Source organism: Chiroxiphia lanceolata, chromosome 14 (genome assembly GCF_009829145.1).
Source record: "Chiroxiphia lanceolata isolate bChiLan1 chromosome 14, bChiLan1.pri, whole genome shotgun sequence".
Lineage (NCBI taxonomy): Eukaryota > Metazoa > Chordata > Aves > Passeriformes > Pipridae > Chiroxiphia > Chiroxiphia lanceolata.
In genome coordinates, this window is record NC_045650.1 from 18286349 (window position 1) to 18309489 (window position 23141).

Here is a 23141-nt window from a genome sequence, read left to right on the forward strand (position 1 = left end):
AGGGTGTAAGGGTATCAAAGCCCAGAGATTCCTTTGTTGGGGCCCCTCCCTGGAGGCACCAGCTCCAGCTGTTGTTATGTTGCTGTGCAACTGTTAAAATACTTAAAGGATCCAGATGTCTGGAAGCTCTGCTATGGGAAACTGGGGTCGATCCAGTGAAGGAAGCTTGTCTGACTCTGTCAGTGGAGTGTGTAGGGAGTTAAACAAGGCATCTATGGGTTCACTGGAACCACTGATGCAAAGGGGCTTTGGTCCCAGCAGTGACATTCTGGGCTGATGTCTGACCCCAGGAGTGGCATCTGAAGGGTCAGACAGGAAAGGTTCCATAACACCTGGTATTGTGGGTTTCCACCATCAACATATGAATACATGCACTAAAATCTACTGCATTTTCTAATACTGCCATGCCATTAGTTCTATGCCTGCTTCAAGGATATTCCAGGGCTTTTTCAAGTTGATATTGAACTGGCTATGAAGAAACTGTAGGAACTAGAAATCCTCATGCTTCAACAGGAATATGTTGACTTCTGGGGGTCAGGGAAATATTCCTGTATAAGCTTCCAAACCCAGTATTGAATCACTGTCAGTCAGGTGGATAAGTTGGAGGCAATGAGATTTTTTTGTAAAATAAAATGAAAAGAGAACAGATTTCAATGTCTCTCCTTTCACAACTGCCTCCTCCTCTCCACTAACACACACCTAAATATGAAGTGCCCTATGAAAATGTCAGCAGCAACATTTTTCTCTCCTCAGGATGTTCTGCAATAGCTAATTAAAAGGATTTCTTGTGTTTTGTACCTGTCCTGTCCTGCTCACTGTGAAGCACAGCGTTATGTGAAGTTCTCTCCAGCTCTTCCAGAGATGTAGCTGCTGTAATGGGGAGGGAGGTGTGAGTGAGCAGTTCCCTTGCATTTTATAAATTCCATGAAGTTTTGAATCAAGCCTGATAAACTCCTAAGGAAACAGGGAGAGCTGCCTGTATTTTTCAGACTTTAATTCCAGTCCTAATGAAAACTGAGCTTGGAATAGTAGCAACCAGCCGTTTTCAAGCCACGGGGGCTTAAAATAGATGCATTTAGGACTTGAGACTTATTACACCAGTGTCCCATGAGTGTAAGATTCTTGCACACTGTTACAGCCTCTTGCTTTCATTTTATATGAAAGGATGCAGTATTCCAGCAGTTCTGTTTTGTGTAATTATACCTTGGTTTCTTGCTGCAAGATCTAATAGACTTCTGCCTAGCCTGGTTATGGTTTGATCAAAAGGAAATTTGTTGCAAATTGCAGGATATAGAGAATGACTTTAAATCAGAAAGTAACAGAGGATCAGAAAACCTTTACAGTAGCCTCTGGAGAGCTGAACCTATACAGGATAGGTTTTACCTGCAGTGGAGGTGGGTGACACAAGTGGCCTCACCTTCCTTCCCTTTTGGGCATCCGGTTCCAGGAGAACCACAGGGACAAGACATCTCTTCTGCTTTCCTGGTGCAAATACATGAAGCAATATGCTGTTTGCTGTGTATGAGCATCTGGATACCTGGAACTGAGAGCTGTCTACGTACAAGAGACCCCTGGCCGCTTTTCCTCCACAGCACGTCATTCCCATGCCCTCTCCTAACATGTCCTTGTTTTCCCACTAGTGAGCAACTGTGCTCTGCCTTTGGCTGCAGTCCCACATCCCTAGAACTGGCTCAGTTTCGGCTTTCTGTGGGCGATTTATGGAACATGCAAGGAAACAGAGGATGACTTGCTGGCAGGAGCGCTCCAGGTGCTGGAGCTGCCTGGCTCCGGCTGCAGGGCATTAGGACCCAGGGGTTGCCGAGTGGAGGAGGCTGAATTCCCTCCCGCTGTCATCCTCCTGCCTCTGCAGCTTTATCCCTACAGCCTTCAATGGTGACGGACTCCCTCCCACCCGGGCTGGCAGCCAGAGCCAGAAGGCCTCGCTAGGACCGGATCCCTGCAGCTCTATGGCATCTCCCAGGACTATCACCATTGTCGCCCTCTCAGTGGCCCTGGGGCTCTTCTTCGTCTTTATGGGGACCATCAAACTGACCCCCCGGCTCAGCAGAGATGCCTACAACGAGATGGTGAGTCGGGCAGTGGCAGCACGGAGTGGGGGGGCATCAAGGCTCTGTCCCTTCCACCCTGCAGCGGGAGCAGTGGGGTACACAGAGGGGGCCTGCCCTGGAGCCCCGGGGCGATGGGCAGGAGAGGGGAGAAGCTTTTCTGTCTCCTCATTTGATAGACATGGAGAGAAGCCAATAATACGCAGTGCCCAAGATATCCAGGCGGCCCTGTCCCTGGAGAAACCTCTGTGGATAAGGATGGGGGGGGGAGGCAAGGAGGACTGGGTAGCACAGCACACTGATGCCTGCAAAAGGTGGGGGCACAAGGGTCCCTAAAAGCAAGGTCTGTAGGAGTACCAGACATGCAGCAGGCAGGGACAGCTGATCCCTGGGAGAAAACCTACCCCCTGGGTGGGGGTAGGAAAAGCAGATGCCTGCTTTGGCAGCCAGCTGTCCATCCTCACGATTCTGTGCTTTAAAGCAAGGATTTAAAGACACTGACTATCTCTACCTCACGAGACTCGTGCTGGGATTAATTCACGATTGTGAAATGCTTTGAGATTCTTAGCTGGCAGAGGGAGATATTATTAATAGTCATCTCATTATTCTTTTTAGCCAGGGAAACAATCCTCTCCTCCTCTTGCCTAAGAGGAAAGGTGTGAGGAGAGGATGGAGAAGTCACTGTGTGCATTTCTCACCTGGTGAGCTGGTTGATGCTCCTCTCTGCTCAGGCCCAGCCCTGCTGCAGAGCTTTGCCAGCTGAGAGCTGCAGGCAGGTGTGGGACTGGCTGCCACATCTTGCTTCCTTGTCTACGTTTATTTATTCTCCTCCCCCCCCTTCCCCCATTATTTATTGCAGTAGTTGAAAAGCATTGGTATAATTTTTGTGTCCCTATAAAAATAGTGCTGGAAGTTTCCAGCACATTCTGTTCTCTCCCTTTGCTCCACCTGCCCAGCTGCTGCTTTTCCTTAGCTCTCAAATAACATCTGAATCGCAGTGCCTTGTCTGCAGCCCAGCGCCGGCATCTCGCAGAGGAGAATCCCCAAGAAGTAACTCATGAGCAAGAGACTAAGATAAAACACCCAGAAAACAAAGCCCTTAAGCTTCTACAAGAGGAAAAAAAAAAAAAAAGCACAGACTTTAGAAGCATTGCAAAATGCTTGCTCTGTAAAATATTCTGCTTCTCTGTCCCTTTCTGCTTTACCAAGAGTCAGGCCTGCAGGTAGGAAAGATCCCTGGGTTTATAAGGAGAAAGCAGATATTCAACAGCACCATTATTCTTCATAGCCCATATTGTCCATATTGTCACATATTCATGGCTCGTTAGGCTCTCCTGCCTTTGCTGTGCTGCATACCCTGGTGGTCTGTCATGCCATGGAGACAGTGAAAACCTGACCTTGCTAATCCATAGGGATGGCTCTTTGCCCCCAGCAAATAGAGAACCTCTGTTACCTACCTACAGCACGAAACTTACAGTTTTTCATTCAGCGAAGAACACAATAGTTTGTCTATTAAAATACTCTGGGACATGCTTATGGTACATTTCTAAAAAAAGCTGTATTTTTTTACAACTGTTTAAAAATACTCTGCTCTGAGGTTTTAGTCATTGATGGTTTAAAATTCATCCTTCCAATGCATACTTAATCTTAGATTATTTTGTAGCAAAACTGACAACGCTGTATATTTTTTAACCACACATGAAGTGTCAGATCCTCCCAGAAGGAAGCATCAAAATCTACAGAGAAGTGAGGAAGTTCTGTGTGCCTGTAATGCAGGTTTCCAAAATCATAGGGAAGTAAATGCACAATTTATCAGTGCCTGTGAGGGCAGAGCAACCCTGCACCTGAGATTTGGTTTCCATTTCCCTCTCCCTGATTAGAAAGCAGAGAACACAACACCAAGAATACCTGCAGGGATAGTATACCCAAGTGCAAGTGGAAATAATTTCAGTGTCTTGAATAATTTGGAGCTTTATTAAAATATATAGAGAAAAAGGAAATACTTGATTGCAAAACAAACAAACAAAATAATAATAAAAAAACTAAACAAAACAATAAGCCCAGAAACACCTAATGTTCAAATGTAAGAATCTGAACCTGTGTAAGGACAGAGGTTGTCTTTTTCCAAAAAAATTGAGGCAGCTGTGTAAGCAAGCTGAGTTTTGCAACTTACACTGCTTATAAATCCAGCATAAAGCAGGGAGCAAATAATGTCAAATGTCAGCTTGATTTCACCTGAGGAAAGAAAGGATCATAAAGCACAGGATAGGGCTGGTGAATCTCAGCTTTGATGTGTAGTCCCACATGAAGATTGCACTGCTCATAAACACTGGGATATGGTAAGTTGCTTTGAGGTAAAAAGAGACTTTTTTATGCACTTGGTGTGCCTTGGCTTTGCTGGGTGTGTTATTGAATTTTATAGGACCAGCTACTCTTAGAGGTTCCTTTTTTTTAAACAACGTAGTTCTGCACTGCTAATTCTAGGAATAATAACTTCAGATTTCATCTGGGCTGGTCGTAGTTCCAAAGAGGGGTGCTGCGTTGCAGAACTGCTTTCCAGCAAGGAGACAACACTTATAAAGGGGGAATTGCAGGTTGATAGTTTAATATCCCCCCAACAGAAGCTTTACAGATTGGGTATTGTACCAGAGGGGTCTGTGATGTCTGAAGCCATCTTTGGGTCATATTGCATATCGGTCTCTTTCAATGGAAGTCACCTTGGCCTTCACTTTCTCACATGCTGGTGTTGTGTCCTATGACTGCTTGCTTTCAGAAACGAGCCTACAAAAGCTATGTGCGGGCCCTGCCCATGCTGAAGAAGATGGGAGTCAGCTCCATCCTCCTCCGCAAGACCATCGGTGCCCTGGAAGTGGCGTGTGGCATTGTCATGACACTGGTGCCTGGTCGCCCCAAAGACGTGGCCAACTTTCTCCTGCTCCTCCTCGTGCTGGCTGTGCTCTTCTTCCACCAGCTCGTGGGGGACCCCCTCAAGCGCTACGCCCACGCCCTGGTGTTTGGGATCCTGCTCACCTGCCGCCTGCTCATCGCCCGCCAGCCCGAGGAGCTGCCGCCCGAGAAGAGGATGCTGTCGGTGAACGGGGATGAGCAGCCACTCATCCACGAAGCAGCTCCCGAGAAAGGCAAGATGAAGGTATCCTAGCTGAGTGCATGTGAGAAACACGGACCCTCGAGGCAGCTCTCTCCAAAATCACCGGGAAAAATTTGGTTTTTATTTTAAACCTATTTGTGTTTTGGTTTTTTTTTTTTGTCTGTCTAAATAAAGTTGCACTTGGGGTCTGAGAGATACAAGGTATGTCTACACCGTAGTCTTGCTTTTGCTGCTGCCCTGTAATGTAGAAAAACACAAGCCAGCTTTCCCGGGGACAGCTTGGAGGCAGTCAGCAACCTGGCTGGAGCAGTGCCGGCCGCAGCAGGAGCTGCAAAACCAGCCTGAGACCCTGGGCAGAGATTTGGGCGGGCAGTCAGGCTGCCCTGGCACTGCTACAGTGGGGAGATTAGTCCCTGAGCCCAGCCCTGAGCCCCAGACCTGGCCTGGATGCTGCTGCCTGGCAGTCTGGAACAGCAGCTGGGCAGGACATCACCAGTGTCCCTGTGCTGGCCTGTGCAGCCCCACCCACACACCTGCATTTCCCTTTCCATAGTCAAGGGGTAAAAGGGACCCTGCTGACCATAAAAGTGTAGTTGGTTGCATTGGACAGAGGGATCCCTTTGCTTTTGCTGCCTCTGTGCCCAGTCCTTTCTTTGGACTGGTTATCCAAGGAAAACATGAGATGGTCTGTTTGCATCTTCCTTGATTTCCATGTAGAGGCTCTAAAATTGGGACAATGGCCTGATAACTGTAATATTTTGCCTGCTTCACACGAGGCAATGGCATCTCTTTATCCTTTTTGGCAGAGAGTAAGGATCCCTGGAGAGGGGATGGGGAGCAGAACTGCCCAAAGAACTCCAAAATATCTGTCCGATGTCGGCAAATAGCATCGTGCTCCCCATTTCCTTGCAAGAAAAAACCTTTTTTCCACAGCTACTGTGACTTTATAGAATTGTTGTTTACTGCTGGTAGATGAGGGTCTGAATAATTCCAGGTACTTCATTGCTCATCCCACATACAGCCTCGGTGAGCTGGGAGAACTCCTGTTACCAGAGCCTGAATCCCTGTGTTGTATCTGAAATCTTAGAGTGTCATAAGGAGCATGTGTTACCTCTGAATTTGTCTGGTTTTCTTAATGTTTGTCTGTTTTCAGTTTTTCCTTATTTTTTTTTTTAATTATTCATGAAAATAAACTTTTTGAAATTTGGAGAAAAATGTCTTTACAGAAACAAATTTCTTTTTTTTGAGAGACAGGTCTGAAAACACCTCCCTGTGGTCAAACACTGCACCTAAAATGGGCAGAATCATTTCAGGCAACTTGAGAGAGAGACAAGGCGATACCTTGTTGAAGGCAGCTGAACACTATTTGGCTACATGTTAATAACAACAGATACTTAAAGGAGACATTTGGATATTTTAATGAAACAGTCTCAGATAAAGTTTGCTACAGTGTAATGTAGCCGAGAAAAGGTAACTCCAGTAAACTGTTAGCTTGTATCTGTATAAAAATTGATGAGGGATGTTCACATGCAGTTCTCGAGTTTGCTGCTGGAGCAGATGCAGCCCCATATATATATACATATATATATATATATATATATGCTGAAAAAGCCTTCTCTCAGAGCCCCAGAGGGACTAAATTTCTCTTATCAGATGTGTACCCTGAGCAAAGGAACCAAGAGACAATCTCATCCTCACAGGCTGCCTCAAGGTCATCCCAAATAGATACAGAATTTGCTTTACTCTTCCAAAGACACTTTATCTGCCATGCCCTGACTGGGGTTGTTAATCACATTTTAACTCAAAACCAACTCAAAACCACCCCCTGATGTGTATTTCCTACACAAAATCCTCACAATTGAGCTGCTGCAGCTCTTTCTCCAGACACCTCTCACTGAGCATCCAGCTCAGTAAACCTTTGAGAACAAGTATTGTGTTTATATTTTGTGACATTCCTCATCGAAGCCTGTACAGACACCCCAATAATACATCACCCCATGGAGCAAAGCCTACTAAAATACGTCCCCTCTTTTCACATTTGCAGCGAAATGAGCAACTGACCCACAGTGGTGGATGCATTTTCTTTATTACAGAGGGAGCCGGGACTCTCCCTACAGCCCAGCAGCAGGAATTCTGTATTTCTCTGTGGCGGCCTGACCTCCATCACTGCCCCCCAGCAGGAACAAGCTATTTTTGGACGCTGCCAGCCATCTGTGCTCGATAAGAACTGCTCCACTCCTTTTGTAAGACCTCGATGCTAATTTACTCTTTTCTTTTTTTTTCCTATTTTTTTTTCCCCATGTTTTTATCTCCGAGTCCATAATTTCATTTCCCAGCCAGCCTCATCCAGGCCTCACCGCTTAGAGCCTCGGGGTTACTGGATCACCTCCGCGCTCGCTTTATATGTGTCTTCCCCCCCCAACTCTTTTTAAAGATGTGGGTTTAGGGCTAAACTTTGCACCCCCCTGGAGGAGGGGACACCCCAGGACGGGCCGCACTTCCCCTCGCGGGGATTTCCCGCCCTTCAGGGCCCGCCGGGGCACGGACCGCGCATGCTCAGAACCGCCGGGGAGGGGGGCGGGCAGAAAGGGCGGAAGCGCCGCCGTCATTCCCGCCCAATGCGCATGCGCAAAAGGCGGGGCGGTGGCGGGCGCTGCGCACGCGCGGTGCTGCGGCCGCCAGGTTTGAACGGCGGGACGGTTGGAGAGGCGGGAGGAGCGTGAGGGGGTCAGTGCCGGGGGGGACAATGCCCGGGGCACCGGCGGGGACAGTGCCCGGGGCACCGGGGGGGCAGTGCCGAAGCGAGGGTCAGTGGCTGTGGCAGGCGGTGGTCAGTGCCCAGGGCAGCGGGAGGGGCCGTGGCCGGGGCTGGGTCAGGCCGGGCTGGGCTCCCTCCTTCCCCTCGGAGGATGTTCCGGGAGGCCCGAGAGTCCTGGGAGTGTCGCGGTGGCGGCTGAGGGAAGGGCGCTGGTGCAGGTGGGGAGGAGGGTGAGGGGTGTTTTCCAACCCTAGCTGCTCGGTAGAAAGGCTGCAGAAGAATCCAATGTTTGTGAAATAGAAAGATAAGTGTTGTTATGGTCCTTTAGAGTCTGTACACAACCCCGCAGGGGATCATGGCTTGTTGACTAATGACACTGACAAGCACAATACCAGTAAGGAAAATAAAAATGCACAAAATAAACTGAGGAGAAAACTGTTGGTTGTGTTATTCCATCTTTCTAGTTATGTTAATTTTTTGGCTCACAATGCTATCTAAAATTTTATCAGGTCATTTTTAAATTGAAAGGAGCTTGTGTTAATTTTTTACCTTGTGAATTTTTTTCTTTCTTTTTCTAATATAAAAAAGAATAAAGTTTTGATACAATGTTGTCTGTGCATCTTCTGAGTATATTGTCTGACCTGCTGGGGGACAGTCAGCTCTAAATTATTTCTGCTGCATTCAATCTAGTGTTATGCAGGATGCCTCTAAAATCTGTTTGTCAGGAAAATAAATGTTTCTTTTCTTGCAGGGAACCAGCTCTCTGATGTTCTTCAGCTGTTGGAGGTTGATCTCTTTACTTGCCTAGTGAAGGACTGGATCTCGTGACAAATGAGGAAAATTTTCCAGTCTCAGCTGGGAGACTGAAAAGATGAAGCAGAGTTCTAGGACCCCAAAGCGGCCTCTGGAGGTTGACCCTAAAAGCCAAACTGATCTCTCTGCGTGGCGAAAAAAAGGGAGAACTGACCCTGAAAAAAGTTCCCAGAATCATCAGTCTCGTGGAGGTCAGAAAAATGACATCAGTCAGAAAAATGATGTCAGTGGGAAAAACGACAGCCAGGAAGTCTCCCTGGAGAAAGCTTTGACCTACTTTGAGAAAGGTAAGAGCACTTTTAAGGTTGGCTCTCTAAGACTGAAAACATAATAATTACATTCTTAATAAAAAGAATGGTAATAATATAAAAATAATCTATTTTACCTCTGGTTTTCCTCTTCAATGCCTGACCTATGTAATATTTTTTTAATGTATTAAAAGCTTTCTGTTACTGCTATGTAAAAAAAAAAAGAATATCATAGAATCATGGAATAGTTTGTGTTGGAAGGGACCAAACTCCTGCCGTGGGCAGGGACATCTTCCACTATCCCAGGTTGCTCCAAGCCCTGGCCTTGGACACTTCCATGAATAGGTCATCCACAGCTTGTCTGGGAAAGCTGTGCCAGGGCCTCACCACCCTCACAGTAAACAATTGTTTCCTAATACCTAATCTAAGTCTACTTTCTGTCATTTTGTATCTGTTCCCCCTTGTCCTGTCACTACATGCTCTTGTAAAAACTCCCCCTCCATCTTTCTTAATAAAAATAATAATTTTAAAATAATCTAATTTTACTTCTGTATTCCCTCTTTAATCCCTGAGCTATGTAAATGTTTCTTTAATGTCTTGAAAGTTCTTCCCCTTTTTGTTACTGTGTAAAGAAAAAGGAGTAGGGGCAGTTCAGAGAAGCTTAAAGTTCATTTTCAGTTGGGAAGTTGTTACATCCCGTGTTTGTCCCATTTGTTTTTCCTAGTTCAAGGCCGTGTTTCCCTGAGAAACAACAGTGCTCTGCAGAAACACTTGGCTGCTGTGGAAAGCATTGCCCTGCAACGAGGGCTCCCACCTGAAGGTTTTGAGATACTGTTGAACGTGGTGCTCAGTGGCAAATTTGGTAAAACCTTTACGTACTGCTGGTGTATCTTCTGTGAATGTCTCCTTCCCCTCCAATCAAATTGAGACAATGTGTTTGTGGTGGCTGTATTGTTGGGTACTGTAGTGTAAAATTAATTTTTCTGGCATGCCTTGGTGTAAAAAACTAACCTCAGTTCTTGCTCCAGGGGTGTGGTGTCCGGTTAAATATTATGGCTTGTTACAGATTTTGGTTTAAATTTTTTTCCTTTGTTCATAATTGCAGGTTTCTGAAAGGCTTGAATTGTGCCCTCACCAAGCATTTTGTTTTTTCTTTACTGTAATTGTTTGTGTAGGTTTCGTTTCCCCAAGATCAAAATAACTAAACAAACTCACATAGCTGTGTCAGTGAAAGTTGCTAAAATTAGGTTGTCATCCCCACAGTCAATTCAGCAGTCAGTGCAGCCCTCGTGCTGCTTTCTTAGAAATGTTGTTCACCATTTGTACTTCTAAATAATGAAATATTCATTGGAAAAAACCCTAAACTTCTACCTCCCTCCAGCACAAGGGGAGCACACAGAATTCTTTCCCCATTATGCAAGTAGTTTAGTGCTTTTCTTCATTTGAAATGATCAGCTCATCTCCAGGTCTGCTGATCCTTGCCTGACAGTCCCATACCCTTTTGCTGAAGGCATTGGTTGTTTAATGTTAACAGAATCTGTGTTACTTTTGGTTGTCTTGCCAGGAACCTGAAGACTATTTCAATACTAAAATACTCAATATTTTATGATTTTTTTGTTAAGATGGGGAAATATTTCTCATAATTTTTTGAGGTATTGGTAAATCCTTACCAGATTCTTGTACACTGTTACTTTGAGCAATGAAGCTCTGAATAATTTTGTCCAAGGGGAATTTTGACCTAAGCTGCAAAACCACATCCAAGAACCTGGTACAGGAGCACCATCTTACTTGAAATTGTTTGTTTTTCAGCTGACACAGTGAATACTCGTTTATTGAAGAGCCTGATCCCAGCCTCAGTAATACCAGAAAATTCTGTGGTTACAGCTGTGTCTTGGCTCTGTACCAACAAATCCTCAGGCAGCATCCAGGTAACTTAGTAAGTGCTGACAATAGTTATTGCTTCTGCACAGGAATGATAAGACCAGGTTATTTTCAGGGAGCAAAAATCCTAGGGTTTAATGTACGTGGTCTTACACAAGATACTGTCCTTTACCAAGAATGGCAGAGACACCTATTGCTGGAACAGCAGCAGGAACCAAGAAACATTTTATAAGTGTGAGTGGAAAGTTGCACAGTTCCTGCTTGGCTTGAATCTATGAAGTCCTCAGGAATGGTTTCTCCACCACCATTTCTGTGAAGTACTTCTGCTGTGTGAGGCATTCCTCAACTTCAGCAAGGTATCCCTTAGGTTATGTGTACCTTGGTCATGACAACGTGGCTTAACGTTAGCAAAAGTTTGTTCTGGTGTTCACATAGTCTGCTCAAAGGTTTACATCATAGAACCACAGAATTTATTTCCATTGTAAAATCATTGAGGTTAGAAAAGATTTTTAAGACCATAGAGTCCAACCATATGTTGCCAAGTCCACCATGAAACCGTGCTCCTAAGTGCCACACCTGAACGTCTTTTAAATACCTCCGGGGATGGTGGTTCAACCACTTCCTTTGGTATCCTGTGCCAGTGCTTGGCGACCCTTTTGGTGCAGAAGTTTTTCCTAATACCCAGTCTAAGCCTCCCCTGGCACATCTTGATGCTGTTTCTTCTTGTCCTATCACTTGTTGCCTGGGAGAAGAGACTGACTCCTACCTCACTTCAGCCTCCTTCCAGGGAGCTGTAGAGTGCAGTAAGGTCATCCTTGAGCTCCCTTTTCTCCAGGCTGAGCTCCCCCAGCTCCCTCAGCCGCTCCTCTTAAGATTTGTGCTCCAGACCCTTCCCCAGCTTTGTTGCTCTGCTTTGGATGCCTTCCAGCACCTCAATCCACTCCTTGGTGAGGGGACAACACATATTCAGAAGTGTTTGTTTCCCATACTTCATGCACTGGTGTACAGGCACTTCAGCAAGGTGTTGGAGTGTGCCTGTTTCCCAGGAGGGCTGCAAGAGGACACCCTTGGCAGGCTTTCTTCCACAGCTGAATTATCTCTGAGCTGTTGTTCTTCTGTAGCTCCCTGGTTGTCCTTGCGAGTGATTTGTATCCTTACTGATTGTGTCTCTGGAGTTGGCTGCTGACTGCTCTTCTTTGCTTTTGCCCATCACTTAATGTAATAATGGCTTTTTTCCTGTCTGCAGTTGCTTTTTTTAAGGTGGCTGATCACAGTGTTTGACTTCATTGATCACAAGGAACAAATTAATGCCCTCTATGGTTTCTTCTTCTCCTTCCTGCAAGATGAGAAGCTGGTAAGGAGAGCTGAAGAACATATGGAATTGACAAAATAAAACCAAGTATTCATTAGTGTATTAATGCTGGAATTAGTCTGGTTGGTTAGAGAGAATTTTCTAATGGCTGGAACTTTGCTCTTTTTTTTTTTTTTTTTTTTTTTTTTCATTTGCATTATAAGGTTGCTGAGTAATTTAGATCCCTAAACAGGGAAGTACTGTAGGATTGCTGTGGTCTGGCTGTTTAAACATGTTTCCAAGAATTGCTATTTTGTGTCACACAGAGGTTGGGGATATATTCTGTCTAAATTCCCAAGATTAACTGTGGTGCTGCAGTCTGTGGGATTGTCAGACAACAGCAGGTAAAGTCTCCTGCTCCTGGGAAGAAACTGGCTTGTATACCTTGGGCAAAAAGAAAAAACAAAACCACTTTTAGAGCAGTGTTTATTTAAGGGTGCTGTTCTATTTAATTGAGTTGAAATGTAGCTTAAATGAGAACAAGCATTCAGGAAATTTCTGCTATATGGCAACTGTAAAATCCAGGTACTGGAATTTCGAAATGTTTGGATTCAGTGCATATTGAAATGATCTTGGCAGTCATGTTAGATATGAAATTGTTAATATTCTTTCAGTTTAGGATATTTTGTGGTTAAGTTCCCCAAATTCTGAGTTATATGTTTTGTAAAGTTGTTAATGGTTTTAGGTTAACTTTAGTTATAATCTTTTCATAAAACTGGATTCAAGTTCCTATGGTTTAAAATAGCATTTTGAGGCGTGATGGGGCAGTTGGGAAGTGCACCAAGAGTTGGTCTGAAACTAAGTTAAAGCTCTTTTACAACCTCAGCTGTAAATAGAAGCTCTAAAACAGTATGTTGGTTCAAAACGCCTTTCTTTTTGAAAATATCATTGTACTTTTACCTCTGACTCTTGAAATTTCTAGACCATCTTCCAAAAGATGCCATCCAAGCTTATGGAATAGCTTGGTTACTGTCAGATAAAGTTTCTAAATGAAAGGGACATAAGAGACTGTAAAAACCAGGCTGCTTCCTAAGGGCAGTGAGGTGTGTTCTGCCCTGGGGGTGCTGCAGGGATGGCTTGAGGCAGCCAGTGGAGTGACACAGCAGTGTCCTGTGAAGCCTGTGTGATTTCTGTGTGTCCCCCAGCAGCAGGAGGGTTCATTGCTGCCTTTGCTTTGCAGTGCCCCTACGTCTGCCACGTGCTCTACCTGCTGACCAGGAAAGAAAATGGTGAGTCTCTCAGCTGTAAGAGCTGGAATTCCATTTTGTTTCTGATTCTGTTTGCTGGTACTGCCTTTTCTTCCAATGCAGCCACTGCACTGGTAAGCCAATATAGTGCTTTTAAGGCAAGGGAGCACGAGTGATAGTGCAGGCAAAAATTTGTGTAACACTTTCTGAACTGGAAACCTGTCTGTTAGCCTAGAAATGAGAGTGATTGGTTCTGTTTGCTTTGTCATGACTTCATGATAAAAGTGATACTGCATTTTTGCTCAGATGTCTGATACAGTGTTTTTTAAATTCTTTATATTATTGATTGTATTTCCAGTCAAGCCTTTTCGGGTTAGGAGACTGCTTGACCTCCAAGCAAAAATGGTGAGTTTATTTCAATTCTTGTAGAGTTTGAACCGTGGTTCATAATGCACTTTGTAAGACTAATGCCCTTACAGGATGGAGAAGAGTGGCTGGACTTGGAATTTAGGTTGTAGTCTTTGTAACATCAAGGCTCATCTCTCTTGCATGTGCATTCCCAGTTTTCACATGTGTTTTCTGAGCTCTTGCAATGATATGCACAAAGGTCTTTGTTTTAGAAGCAGGTGTGGTGAAATCTCTGAAGCAAAGGGCAGCTTCATTTATCTATTGCAGTCCTTAATTTTGTATTCATCTTCCTTTTGCAAGTGGTATCAAAAATGACTGAAAAATATAAGATTGTAGAGGGTCTTGCTCTTTTTTTGTAAAAAAAAAAAAAAAACAAAACGTTTTTTAGATAGCAGAAAGACTATTTTTCATAGTTTTGATTGCTAAATTACTTTTTTTTAGTTATGCTCTTTCTTCAATCCCCTTCCTACGGTGTTTCATTGACACAGTTTCTGTTCTTTCATTTTCAGTTATTCATCTATGGTTACTTACTGATATGTAACTCTAGAAATTTAGCTTTTACTCCTCACTGAGTTTTTTTCCTTCTAAAATACAGTATTCAGTTTCTGTATAAAAAACATACCCCACGTTTTCCCTCTTGTTCTGCTATTTGACAGGGAATGCAGCCTCACCTGCAGGCTCTACTATCACTTTACAAACTCTTCTGTCCAGAGCTGGTGACCATAACTCTTCCCACAAAAACAAAGGTAAGGAATTAGATTTAGTCTATTTGGAACCAGTACTTATGATAGTGTTTGTAGTGAGCTTTGCATTTAAGCTAGAGCACGATTCAGTGGTGAAGATTAATTCTATTTCCTCTTCACTGAGTAAAATTAGTATAATGTGTACTTGAGATTTAATCTATGACTGATGATTGATTTGAATGAAGATTATAAGACAGAAGTGTTTTATCCCTTTTGAAAAAGAACATAATTTCAGAAGGAAATAAAAGCCCACTACAGTTGAACTGTAGTCAAAATGTGATGAAACTGAGGAGTGATAAGAATTCTGTGCTGTGAAAATCTGTCAAGCAGATTGTCTCTGTATCACTGTGATGCTGTTTATCAGAATAGAAACTGATCTTTCTGTTGCTTTGTCTTAGTTTGGCTTCTTGCACAGATGATTTCTGTTTGAAATCTTGCACAGATGATCTTCTTGATTTCTGTTTCCAGACTTACTTCAAGAGTTCAGAGGGCCCATGGAAAGCAGCAATGAATGCAGTAAGGCAAAGAAACCAGGGAAGCACTCCCCTGACCCAGGCAGCGTTTTTAGGCACAGCTCAACCTCAGTCACGAAAGAGGGTATGTTATGGGCCTAAGGTAGACCCTAGAAGGTGCCAAGCAGCATTTTTCATTATGAATGTTGGTAAATAATGGGAGTGTGGCTTTATTTCAGCACTGGGAAGGGTGGAGTACCTATACAGAAATGCAGCATTCCCACTATAATGAAAGCCTGGATACGTGTTTTGTAAAACAGGGTCTTTCTGGGAACACTGTTCATGAGTGCACTCCATTGCATTGGAAGCAGAGTCATTGCTATGCATTTTCTACAGAAATGGAATACTCAGTTGGTTCTACCTGCAAGCAGTGCAAGGAATTCAGAAGTGGGCACAGAAAAGTACTGTGATTTGTTCAGTACAGATGAGACTTTTCCAGTGGAGCAGCTGCAGACCTTTCCTCAGCTCCTACAAAATATCCACCATCTAGAGGTGAGCTCCAAGAAGGTCTTGAAAAGCTGAATGAATGTTTTGAGAGGTCAAAGGATATTCCTTAATTCCTTGTTTATGTGTGAATAATGTGTGAGCTACCTGGTTCTAACACAGCATCTGACCCAACTGAGGGTGACAAGTTCTGGAGATGGTCTTGTTGCTGGTAAAAGGATTGGATAGCTCTGATAGAAGGAGATTCTCTGGCAGTTTGCTGATGTAAGCACTGAATAATTCTTTTCTTTTCTTTGATTTCTCTTGCAGTTTCCTTCCCAGATGGGTTCAGTGCTAACAAACCCTTTATTACTTCACTACATGAATTGTGTCAGAGATGAATCTATTTACCTGAGGCTCTACTATTGGATGGGCCAGATGCTCCAGGAAGGTAGGAAACTCAGTATTATCTTGCCATGCTAGGGAGGTAAAGGATGTCTGAGGGCTCTCGTTTTTCAGTAATGGTACTTTGCTGTTCAGATTTGTAGTGACAATCATATGATGTTAAAGCAAATACTGGAAGAGAACTGAAATTGGTTTCTCTTTGTGTTTTTTCTTGCTATGCTTGTATTCCAATACAATATTCTCTCCTGTTTAGAATGCACCTGGTGTGTGGTTGATAACACAAATGAAACAGAATTCAAGAGCTTCCTGGAAACTATCTACAAGGCAGAATGTTTTTTGCAGGTAAGTGCATGTTTTGTGGAAGCCAAGGGTTTCACAAAGCCTTCCCTTAAAGAACCTCTGGGACTTACCAGTTTCCTGTAATATTTCTGAGGAGTGACAGTGTCTCAAGTAATAAAAATACCTCTACCTACGGAAAGTCAATATTCTGGAAATGGCCTTGTTTTCTGCAGGAAAAATAATTTGAGAATGATAATTTGGATGTCCTGGCAAATTGTATGGCAGGAAGGAGGTGTCAGCCTCTTTCTTCCTTCAGGGTGAAGTGAGCATGGCAAGGTGCAGGCATATGAGGTGAGTTTCTGAATGCTCCTCTTCTGCTTTGTAGGAGGGATTTTCTGCCTGTGAAGAGTTCCTGTACAAGAGCCTTCCTCTCTGGGATGGCTCCTGCTGCCGACCAGAAGTCCTCAAACTTGTGAGTTGGATCCCCCTCAGCAGTTCCCCTGGTATGTGTTGCAGATCCTTTGGGTGAGGTTGGACACTGGGGATATCCTGGGGGATAGAATTTGTTCACCAGTATCATACTGCTTTCTCATTTGTTTCAGAAATTAAGTCATATCTCTATGGTCCCCTGGCACAGCTCTTTTTCACATCATCCCTTTACTTCAAGGTAATTCGAGTGAATACAATGGCTGTTTACTTCTAGTTGATACTGCTCTCTGCACTTGTGTTGGGTGTAGCAGACTAAGGGATTGTATAGGAAAGTTCTTTTGGGGAAGTCTGTGCCCAAGTGAGGGTAAAATATATACTTACAACTTAACTTCTTTAGGAGTATGAGTGCCTTAAAGATATCTTCTTTTTTGACTGGGACATTGGAAATAAAAAGAACTGACAGTACAGAAGATAATTATTTCTTTTATTGTGATTTTAACTTGGTATTTGGAACTTGCATTCTCCAGGAAAAGCTCTGTAACACATTCATTCAGTTCTAGGGGATGTGCAATTATCTCACTGCTCCTGTTGGTTCTGAGAAACTCTTGATACCTTTCCTTGTATATGTCAGTTCTCATGGTGTTTTTTGTTTAGTACTACTTGCTTACATAAATTGTTATCAGCCTGATTTCTTTTTGCCTCTTGCAGTGCAGTGTTCTTGAGAGCCTGAAGGAGCTGCTGGAGAACTGGTTAAATTGCAATGTGATTGATATGGATCCAGAGTTTCATTCTTTGTAAGTTCGTCATAAAAAAAAATGCAAGCCATGTTGTTTGCATTGCTCACCAGTGCATTTAGATATATATTCTAGCTCTATCACCCAGCATGAAGACCAGCTAGAAGGTTAATAACACTGTTATGATTCTGCTATATTGTAAGCTACCTTGTCAGTCTTGTTCTTTGTCTTTAAAAGTACTTCTGTTGACACTGAAAGTTGAAATGCGCAGAATTCAAAATCCTCCTGAGGCTGAGGGCTGGGTTGTGTTTGTGATGGTGTTGATAACAATGTTACTGGCTGTATTGAAGAACAAGTGTCTGTTGCTGAGCGTTGGGTGGGGCAAAAGCACAAACTTCAGTTTCTTTTTACCACTTTTCCACGTTGCCCTTTGCAAAGAGGTGTAGTACTAATGTTGTGTTGTCATTGCTGCAGGAATACCACCCTTTCTGGACTAGTGACCGTGGTGGCTGACCTGATCCACTTTGTTGGACGGCTGTCTACTGTTGGACTGCGTTTGGAAAAGAATTCCACGTTATTGCTCTTCTTCATCCTGGATTTCTATGAGACCGTGTGTATCCCAATCATTTTGGCTTTCTTTTGAAATTCTCCAAGGCTGTTTGTATTTTTTTAAGCTAGAGCATGAAAACATCTTCCTCATTATAGTTTACAGAACTTTGTGGTTAAAAGCAAGAATAGTCCAAATAACCATTACTTTGGCAGTAACAATCAACCCAGATGTGCTTCATTCCTGCAGGTGTGTGACATGTACCTGAAGTACAACCTGCCTTTGTTGATATTGCCTCCTGCTGGGGTTTTCTACCCAGCACTGCTCAGCATGGATTCTGTCACCTTGAATCAGCTCTGCTACATTATGTACAGGTACTACAGCAAGTGTGGGCTGCAGGGTCTCCTTGTCTTCTCTTTCAATCTTCTGGAAATGAAATTACTTTAGTGTAAAACCTGAAATCTACTTTTTCTTACGATGCAAGGCAAAGGTGAAAGTTCCGCTCGTGCCCAGCTTTCATGATTCAGGATTTAATAGCTGTAGTTACTTCTTTTTTTTTTTTTTTTTTACAGTCTGTTGCCCAAAATAGTAGGATTCTGACCTCTTTCCCAGAATTATTTCTATATCTTTGATATGTGGAGAGGAAGAAGTTCTCATATTGTTTTGAGAGAACTTAAGCCAGCCAGCTGGAATCACAAATAGTAACTACAACTACTTACTCCTGTGCTTTGACCACTAAACTTGAGCTTTTCCTTACAAATTCTGTCATGTGCTGAGTAGGAAGCACTTCTGCCACCTCCAGACTCTGTGGCAATTTGGGACTGTCTTGTGCTGCCGGCAAGTCCAAAGACAGCACTGCTTAGTGCTCTACAGGATCCACCAAGGCTGTGGTTCGTGGCCTTGTTACTTCCAGTGGCTGCATCTGAGGAGAAGAGTAGCCAGTAGCTGACAGCTGGTGCAGGGCTTTCCATGTGGCTTTTTCTCTAAGGAATCTGCAGGGTAATTAACATGACAGGATGGTCTTGAGGAAATAAGAGGAGCTAGTGCTTATTATATAGAACAACTGTCAAGTTGCATTACTTCCGGTGGCTTCTGTTTCTTTGCTTAGTGAATGAAAGTCTGCCTTCTTAAAAACACACTGAGTTTTTCTGCTGATTTTAAGGCTGAATGTCCATTCTTGCATGTTGCCTTTATGAAGGTGACTGTCCCAGGGAAACCAGTCATGTCTGAATCATTTAAGAGATTAATATTACCAGATGTGTCCCTACTCTACCTAGAAAGAGTGGGCCTATGCCAACTGATTAAGTCCCTTTGAATTCTTTTTCATGTCTCTCTTTTTTACCAATAAAATTTGATCTCTCGTGGCAGGAGTAAGTTTTCTTAATGCATTCCTCCAGCTTTTTTGAATAGAGGCATGTAAAAATTTACAGGCCCCCAACTTTCTCTTATGTTTGTTTTGGGGTTTTTTTATTTTTTTTTTTAGGTATCGAACCAACTTGGTGGCTGCAAAAGAAAATGAGGAGAGTAAAAAGGTATGGTGGACACATCTGTTGTGTGCTAGAACAGACCTTAGCAAGGAATTGGGTTGAATGGAGGGAAGGTGTATTAGTGGCATTCTTTTAAGGACTGAGGGAACACACAGCTGCTTTGAGGATGCTGTTCACTGATTTGTTTTGTCCCTCAGAAAATATTGCAGTTCAAGTTCAGTAATGAGACGTACAAAGAGTACAACCAGTACATAACAGCTATGGTGGGCTGCCTGTGGACATCCACTGTATTCCAGAAGGATACTCATTCTCAAGGTCTTCGTATGGATGAGGAGCTGCTGAACAAAACTCTAGTGAAGGATTTTAAAACCAGCTTTAACATTGTCTACCACCCAGCCATGTTGGGCTATTCTATTGACTTCCTGAAGCAGGTAATTGTATTGGCTGAGATTTGGGCCTTTGAAGGCACCAAATGTTCTGTCTTGACAGCTTCTCTAGAGCAGTGTCTCTTGGTGTCCTGGCTGACTTGTGGAGCCAACTGAGCTTTCAAAAGCTGCTGTGGCATTCTGTGTTTGTGTCAGATCAGTGGCACAATCTGAATAGTCTGTGTGGTATGAAAGCATGAATGTAACAGTTTTGGATGTGAATTTGTGCTTAGGATCATTTTGAAGATAGAACTAAAATAGCTAATCAGCGAAATAAATGACAATTCAGTAAAAACTTCCCAGTAGTGCATCCTGCCCCACAAAATAGGGAGCCTGACCTAAGTATTTAAACTGCAGGAAGTCAAGAAATACATAGTTAAGTTCTATACAGCTGTTCATTGAACTTTTTAGCAGTGCATTCTGGTTCTTGTGGTAGCTTTTATTTAGGGACAGGGTCACATTTTCCTCAGCACTGTGGTGCTGAGCACCAGAGGGCACTGCTCTGCAGCACACCTGGGGAACACAAGCAGTAGTCTGAGTGTCACTAGGTTCTCTTCTCTTGCTTTTTCTCATTGCTGGGAATTACCTTTTTAATGTTTTGAAGGGGAAGCTTTTACACTGGTGAGAGACAGTGGTTAAGGATACCTACAAATATTCCCTGTTGCTGTCCAGTAGTGCTGCAGCACAGGGCAGGAGGGTTTAGGTGTTACCTTGCCACTTAGGGACACAGTATGATGCTGGAAGGCCCTTCTGAAGCATGATTAAAAATCTCTGAACTCCTTTGCACACCGAAGCAGAGACCCAGCAACGCTGGACATGCTTTTTATGTGACCTGATATTATTTTATTCCTTCTCCTCAAGATTTGTCCGGAGGATACCACCTTCAACTTCAAATTAATCAAGGTAAGATTTCTTGTTTTAGTGAAGTGAAAGCAAGCAATTTCCAGCAGGTATGTAGAAGAGGATGAGGTGATAATATTCACCAATTCCACAAATGCTCTATAAAAATTTTGAAATGGAAAAATTCCAGCTGTAGGCTTTGATTCAGTCCCTTAACAGGGCCAAACAAGAGGGCATCAACACCTGGGAAGTTATGTATCTGCCCATCTGTGGCTAGTGGGCTGAGATTTTCTGTTTCCTCCATGACTCAGTGCAGTATCAGCACAAAGCTGTTTATTGTTCTCTGCAGGCTCCAAAAAAAGTTGCATTCTTGGTGTACTTGGAGCAGAATTTCTATTATCAATGAACTTAATTTTAAATTTCTGAGAGGTATGTAGCTTTGTTACATCTTTGAGCAGGAATCCTCTACTGAGCAATACAGTGGCAGTTGGGTTCCTTTCCTGTGTCACAGGGTACTTCAAACCTGATCTGGAGGAATCAACACTAGTGATGGAAGGAATGCTTTAATATCCATATTCATTTAGTTTCTGACATCTTCCCTGTTGATCCAGCAGACTCTGCTCTTTTCAGAACTGGGATTTGTAAACATTTTCAATGGTAAAAAAAAAAAAAAATCACAATTTGTCACGTTCAAGCTAAGAATGTGTGTTGTGTAAGTTTGGGCATTTGGGAACAGAAGGTACCCACAGCTGAACAGGGACATTTACAGATGTTGTCAAACAACACGGGGATGTTGTCAAACAACACGGGGATGTTGTCAAACAACACGGGGATGTTGTCAAACAACACGGGGATGTTGTCAAACAACACGGGGATGTTGTCAAACAACACGGGGATGTTGTCAGACTGTGGAAGGCAATGTTTGCAGAGCTTTTCAAACTGGCCTAAGAAAGAGACAAAGCTTTGTCCTGCACATCTGACTATCCTTTCTGGTTTTGTAGGGGAAGAGGTGGGACTGGTATCTGGAATATCTCTACGCACAAGGTTTGGAGGGCCTGAAGGTCTTCATTGAGAGCAGCATCAATCGTGTTTCCCAGGCCTCTCGCAGGAAAGCGGAGAATGTGGAAGCGTGACCCTGGGACTCACTGGAGCTTTTCTGTCCTCTGGAACAGATTAGCAGAATCTAAAGGACTCTGCCACTGGTTACTTCCTGAGGGGAAAGAAACAGAGCAATTACTCTTGTAGTGACATTTATTTTGTGAAAGTGAAGACACAGAAGGAATGCTTAGGCTGCCTCTTGTCCCTGCTGAACTCTGGTGTGAAGTTGGTGAGCTGTATGTTATGTCCCATTCATATTTATCATCCTGGTTTCTCTCTGTTGGAGCATCTCCTTGAGAATCAGACATTTTCCATCTCAAAACTGCAGTGAGCAGTGCTGCTTCATTTATAAGTAATGTTGATCTCTGACCTGATTTGCCTTCCTCAGAATCAGGTAACTCAACCAGCCTTTAGGGATACTGTCTATGTGTTGGATTGGAGCAACGTGTGTTTCCCAATTCCCTGTTGTACCATGTGTGTACTGTCTTTTAGCAGGTTGAACAAACTGACCTTCCTGAGATTCATTTTCATTTTGAAGCTTCCAGAATGGACTTTTTGCCAGCATTGCTTATAATGATGTTCTAATGCAGCTGGAAAATTCAGTGCCCAGTTGATGGTTTATTGATGGTTTGAGGACTTGTACAATATTGCCACCAGTTCACCATTTTCTATTGGTAAGTGCAAATGTAGCTTTCCTTTTTGTGTTTTTAGCTCTGTAGGTGTTGTGTATTATACATGTACATGTATATATATAATTTATAATATGTCAAATGTTTCCAACGTGCCATTTTAAATAAACTCTGCTACAAAAAGTATCATCTCCTGTCATTTCATTTTAACACTGAATAGCAGTTGGGAGAAGCTGTACTGAGGTTTCCAGAATTCGAGTGAATGTTATTTTACTGTGGTGAAACAAGGTTGTAACCACTTGAAAGTTGGGTCAGAGTACACTGAATTTTGCATTGTGAATCTGTAGTTTGTGAATTCGTAGTAAAGGAATCAGTCCTGAGAGTGACCCCAGAGCCACTAACGATGTGTTTGGTTCCTTCATCCTCTCAAAATCAGACTGTGGTTGAGTACCACAGTTCTCAGCTCAAACTGATGGTCTGTTAATATGCCCTTTCTCATCCATCTGTGTTATTCCAGATAGTGTAAGTGCTGCCTGCTAATTTTTGTCAAGAGAAACAGATCTTCAATATCCTGATTATATTTTCTCAACAGGGGACGCTTCACATATTACAAATTCCTCCAAGTGGATATGTTTCAAGACGTGGCCCTAGCGTATAATGAGTTTTATAATTTTTCTGTGAAGCTGCCTTCAGAAAGGTGTTGGAAATGCTATTTCCACTTATGCTGGAAAGCCTGTGCACTGCATTCCCCAAGGACAGCTTAATCCTT

At 43.3% G+C, this 23141-nt stretch overlaps 2 protein-coding genes across 4 annotated transcripts; both read left to right on the forward strand.

The window, feature by feature from the left end:
• Positions 1 to 196: 196 nt before the first annotated feature.
• On the forward strand, positions 197 to 5379 carry TMEM35A (transmembrane protein 35A). Its single transcript, XM_032702215.1, has 2 exons — positions 197 to 2087; positions 4840 to 5379. Exons 1-2 carry the CDS (start codon positions 1968 to 1970, stop codon positions 5224 to 5226), a joined length of 507 nt encoding a protein of 168 aa, XP_032558106.1. The 5' UTR covers positions 197 to 1967; the 3' UTR covers positions 5227 to 5379.
• A 2448-nt stretch (positions 5380 to 7827) lies between these two features.
• On the forward strand, positions 7828 to 22559 carry CENPI (centromere protein I). 3 transcript variants are annotated; one of them, XM_032702384.1, is made up of 21 exons: positions 7828 to 7902; positions 8685 to 9033; positions 9719 to 9856; positions 10804 to 10922; positions 12122 to 12229; positions 13407 to 13455; positions 13772 to 13818; positions 14478 to 14567; positions 15033 to 15161; positions 15413 to 15568; positions 15830 to 15950; positions 16158 to 16246; positions 16569 to 16686; positions 16786 to 16850; positions 17321 to 17406; positions 17821 to 17956; positions 18143 to 18267; positions 19377 to 19425; positions 19578 to 19811; positions 20667 to 20708; positions 21647 to 22559. In XM_032702384.1, exons 2-21 carry the CDS (start codon positions 8805 to 8807, stop codon positions 21776 to 21778), a joined length of 2262 nt encoding a protein of 753 aa, XP_032558275.1. In that variant the 5' UTR covers positions 7828 to 7902; positions 8685 to 8804; the 3' UTR covers positions 21779 to 22559. The 3 variants fall into 3 exon arrangements, with proteins under 3 accessions (XP_032558275.1, XP_032558277.1, XP_032558276.1); XM_032702385.1 differs by lacking the exon at positions 7828 to 7902 and adding an exon at positions 8135 to 8237 and having other exon boundaries at positions 8742 to 9033; XM_032702386.1 differs by lacking the exon at positions 9719 to 9856.
• Positions 22560 to 23141: the final 582 nt, after the last annotated feature.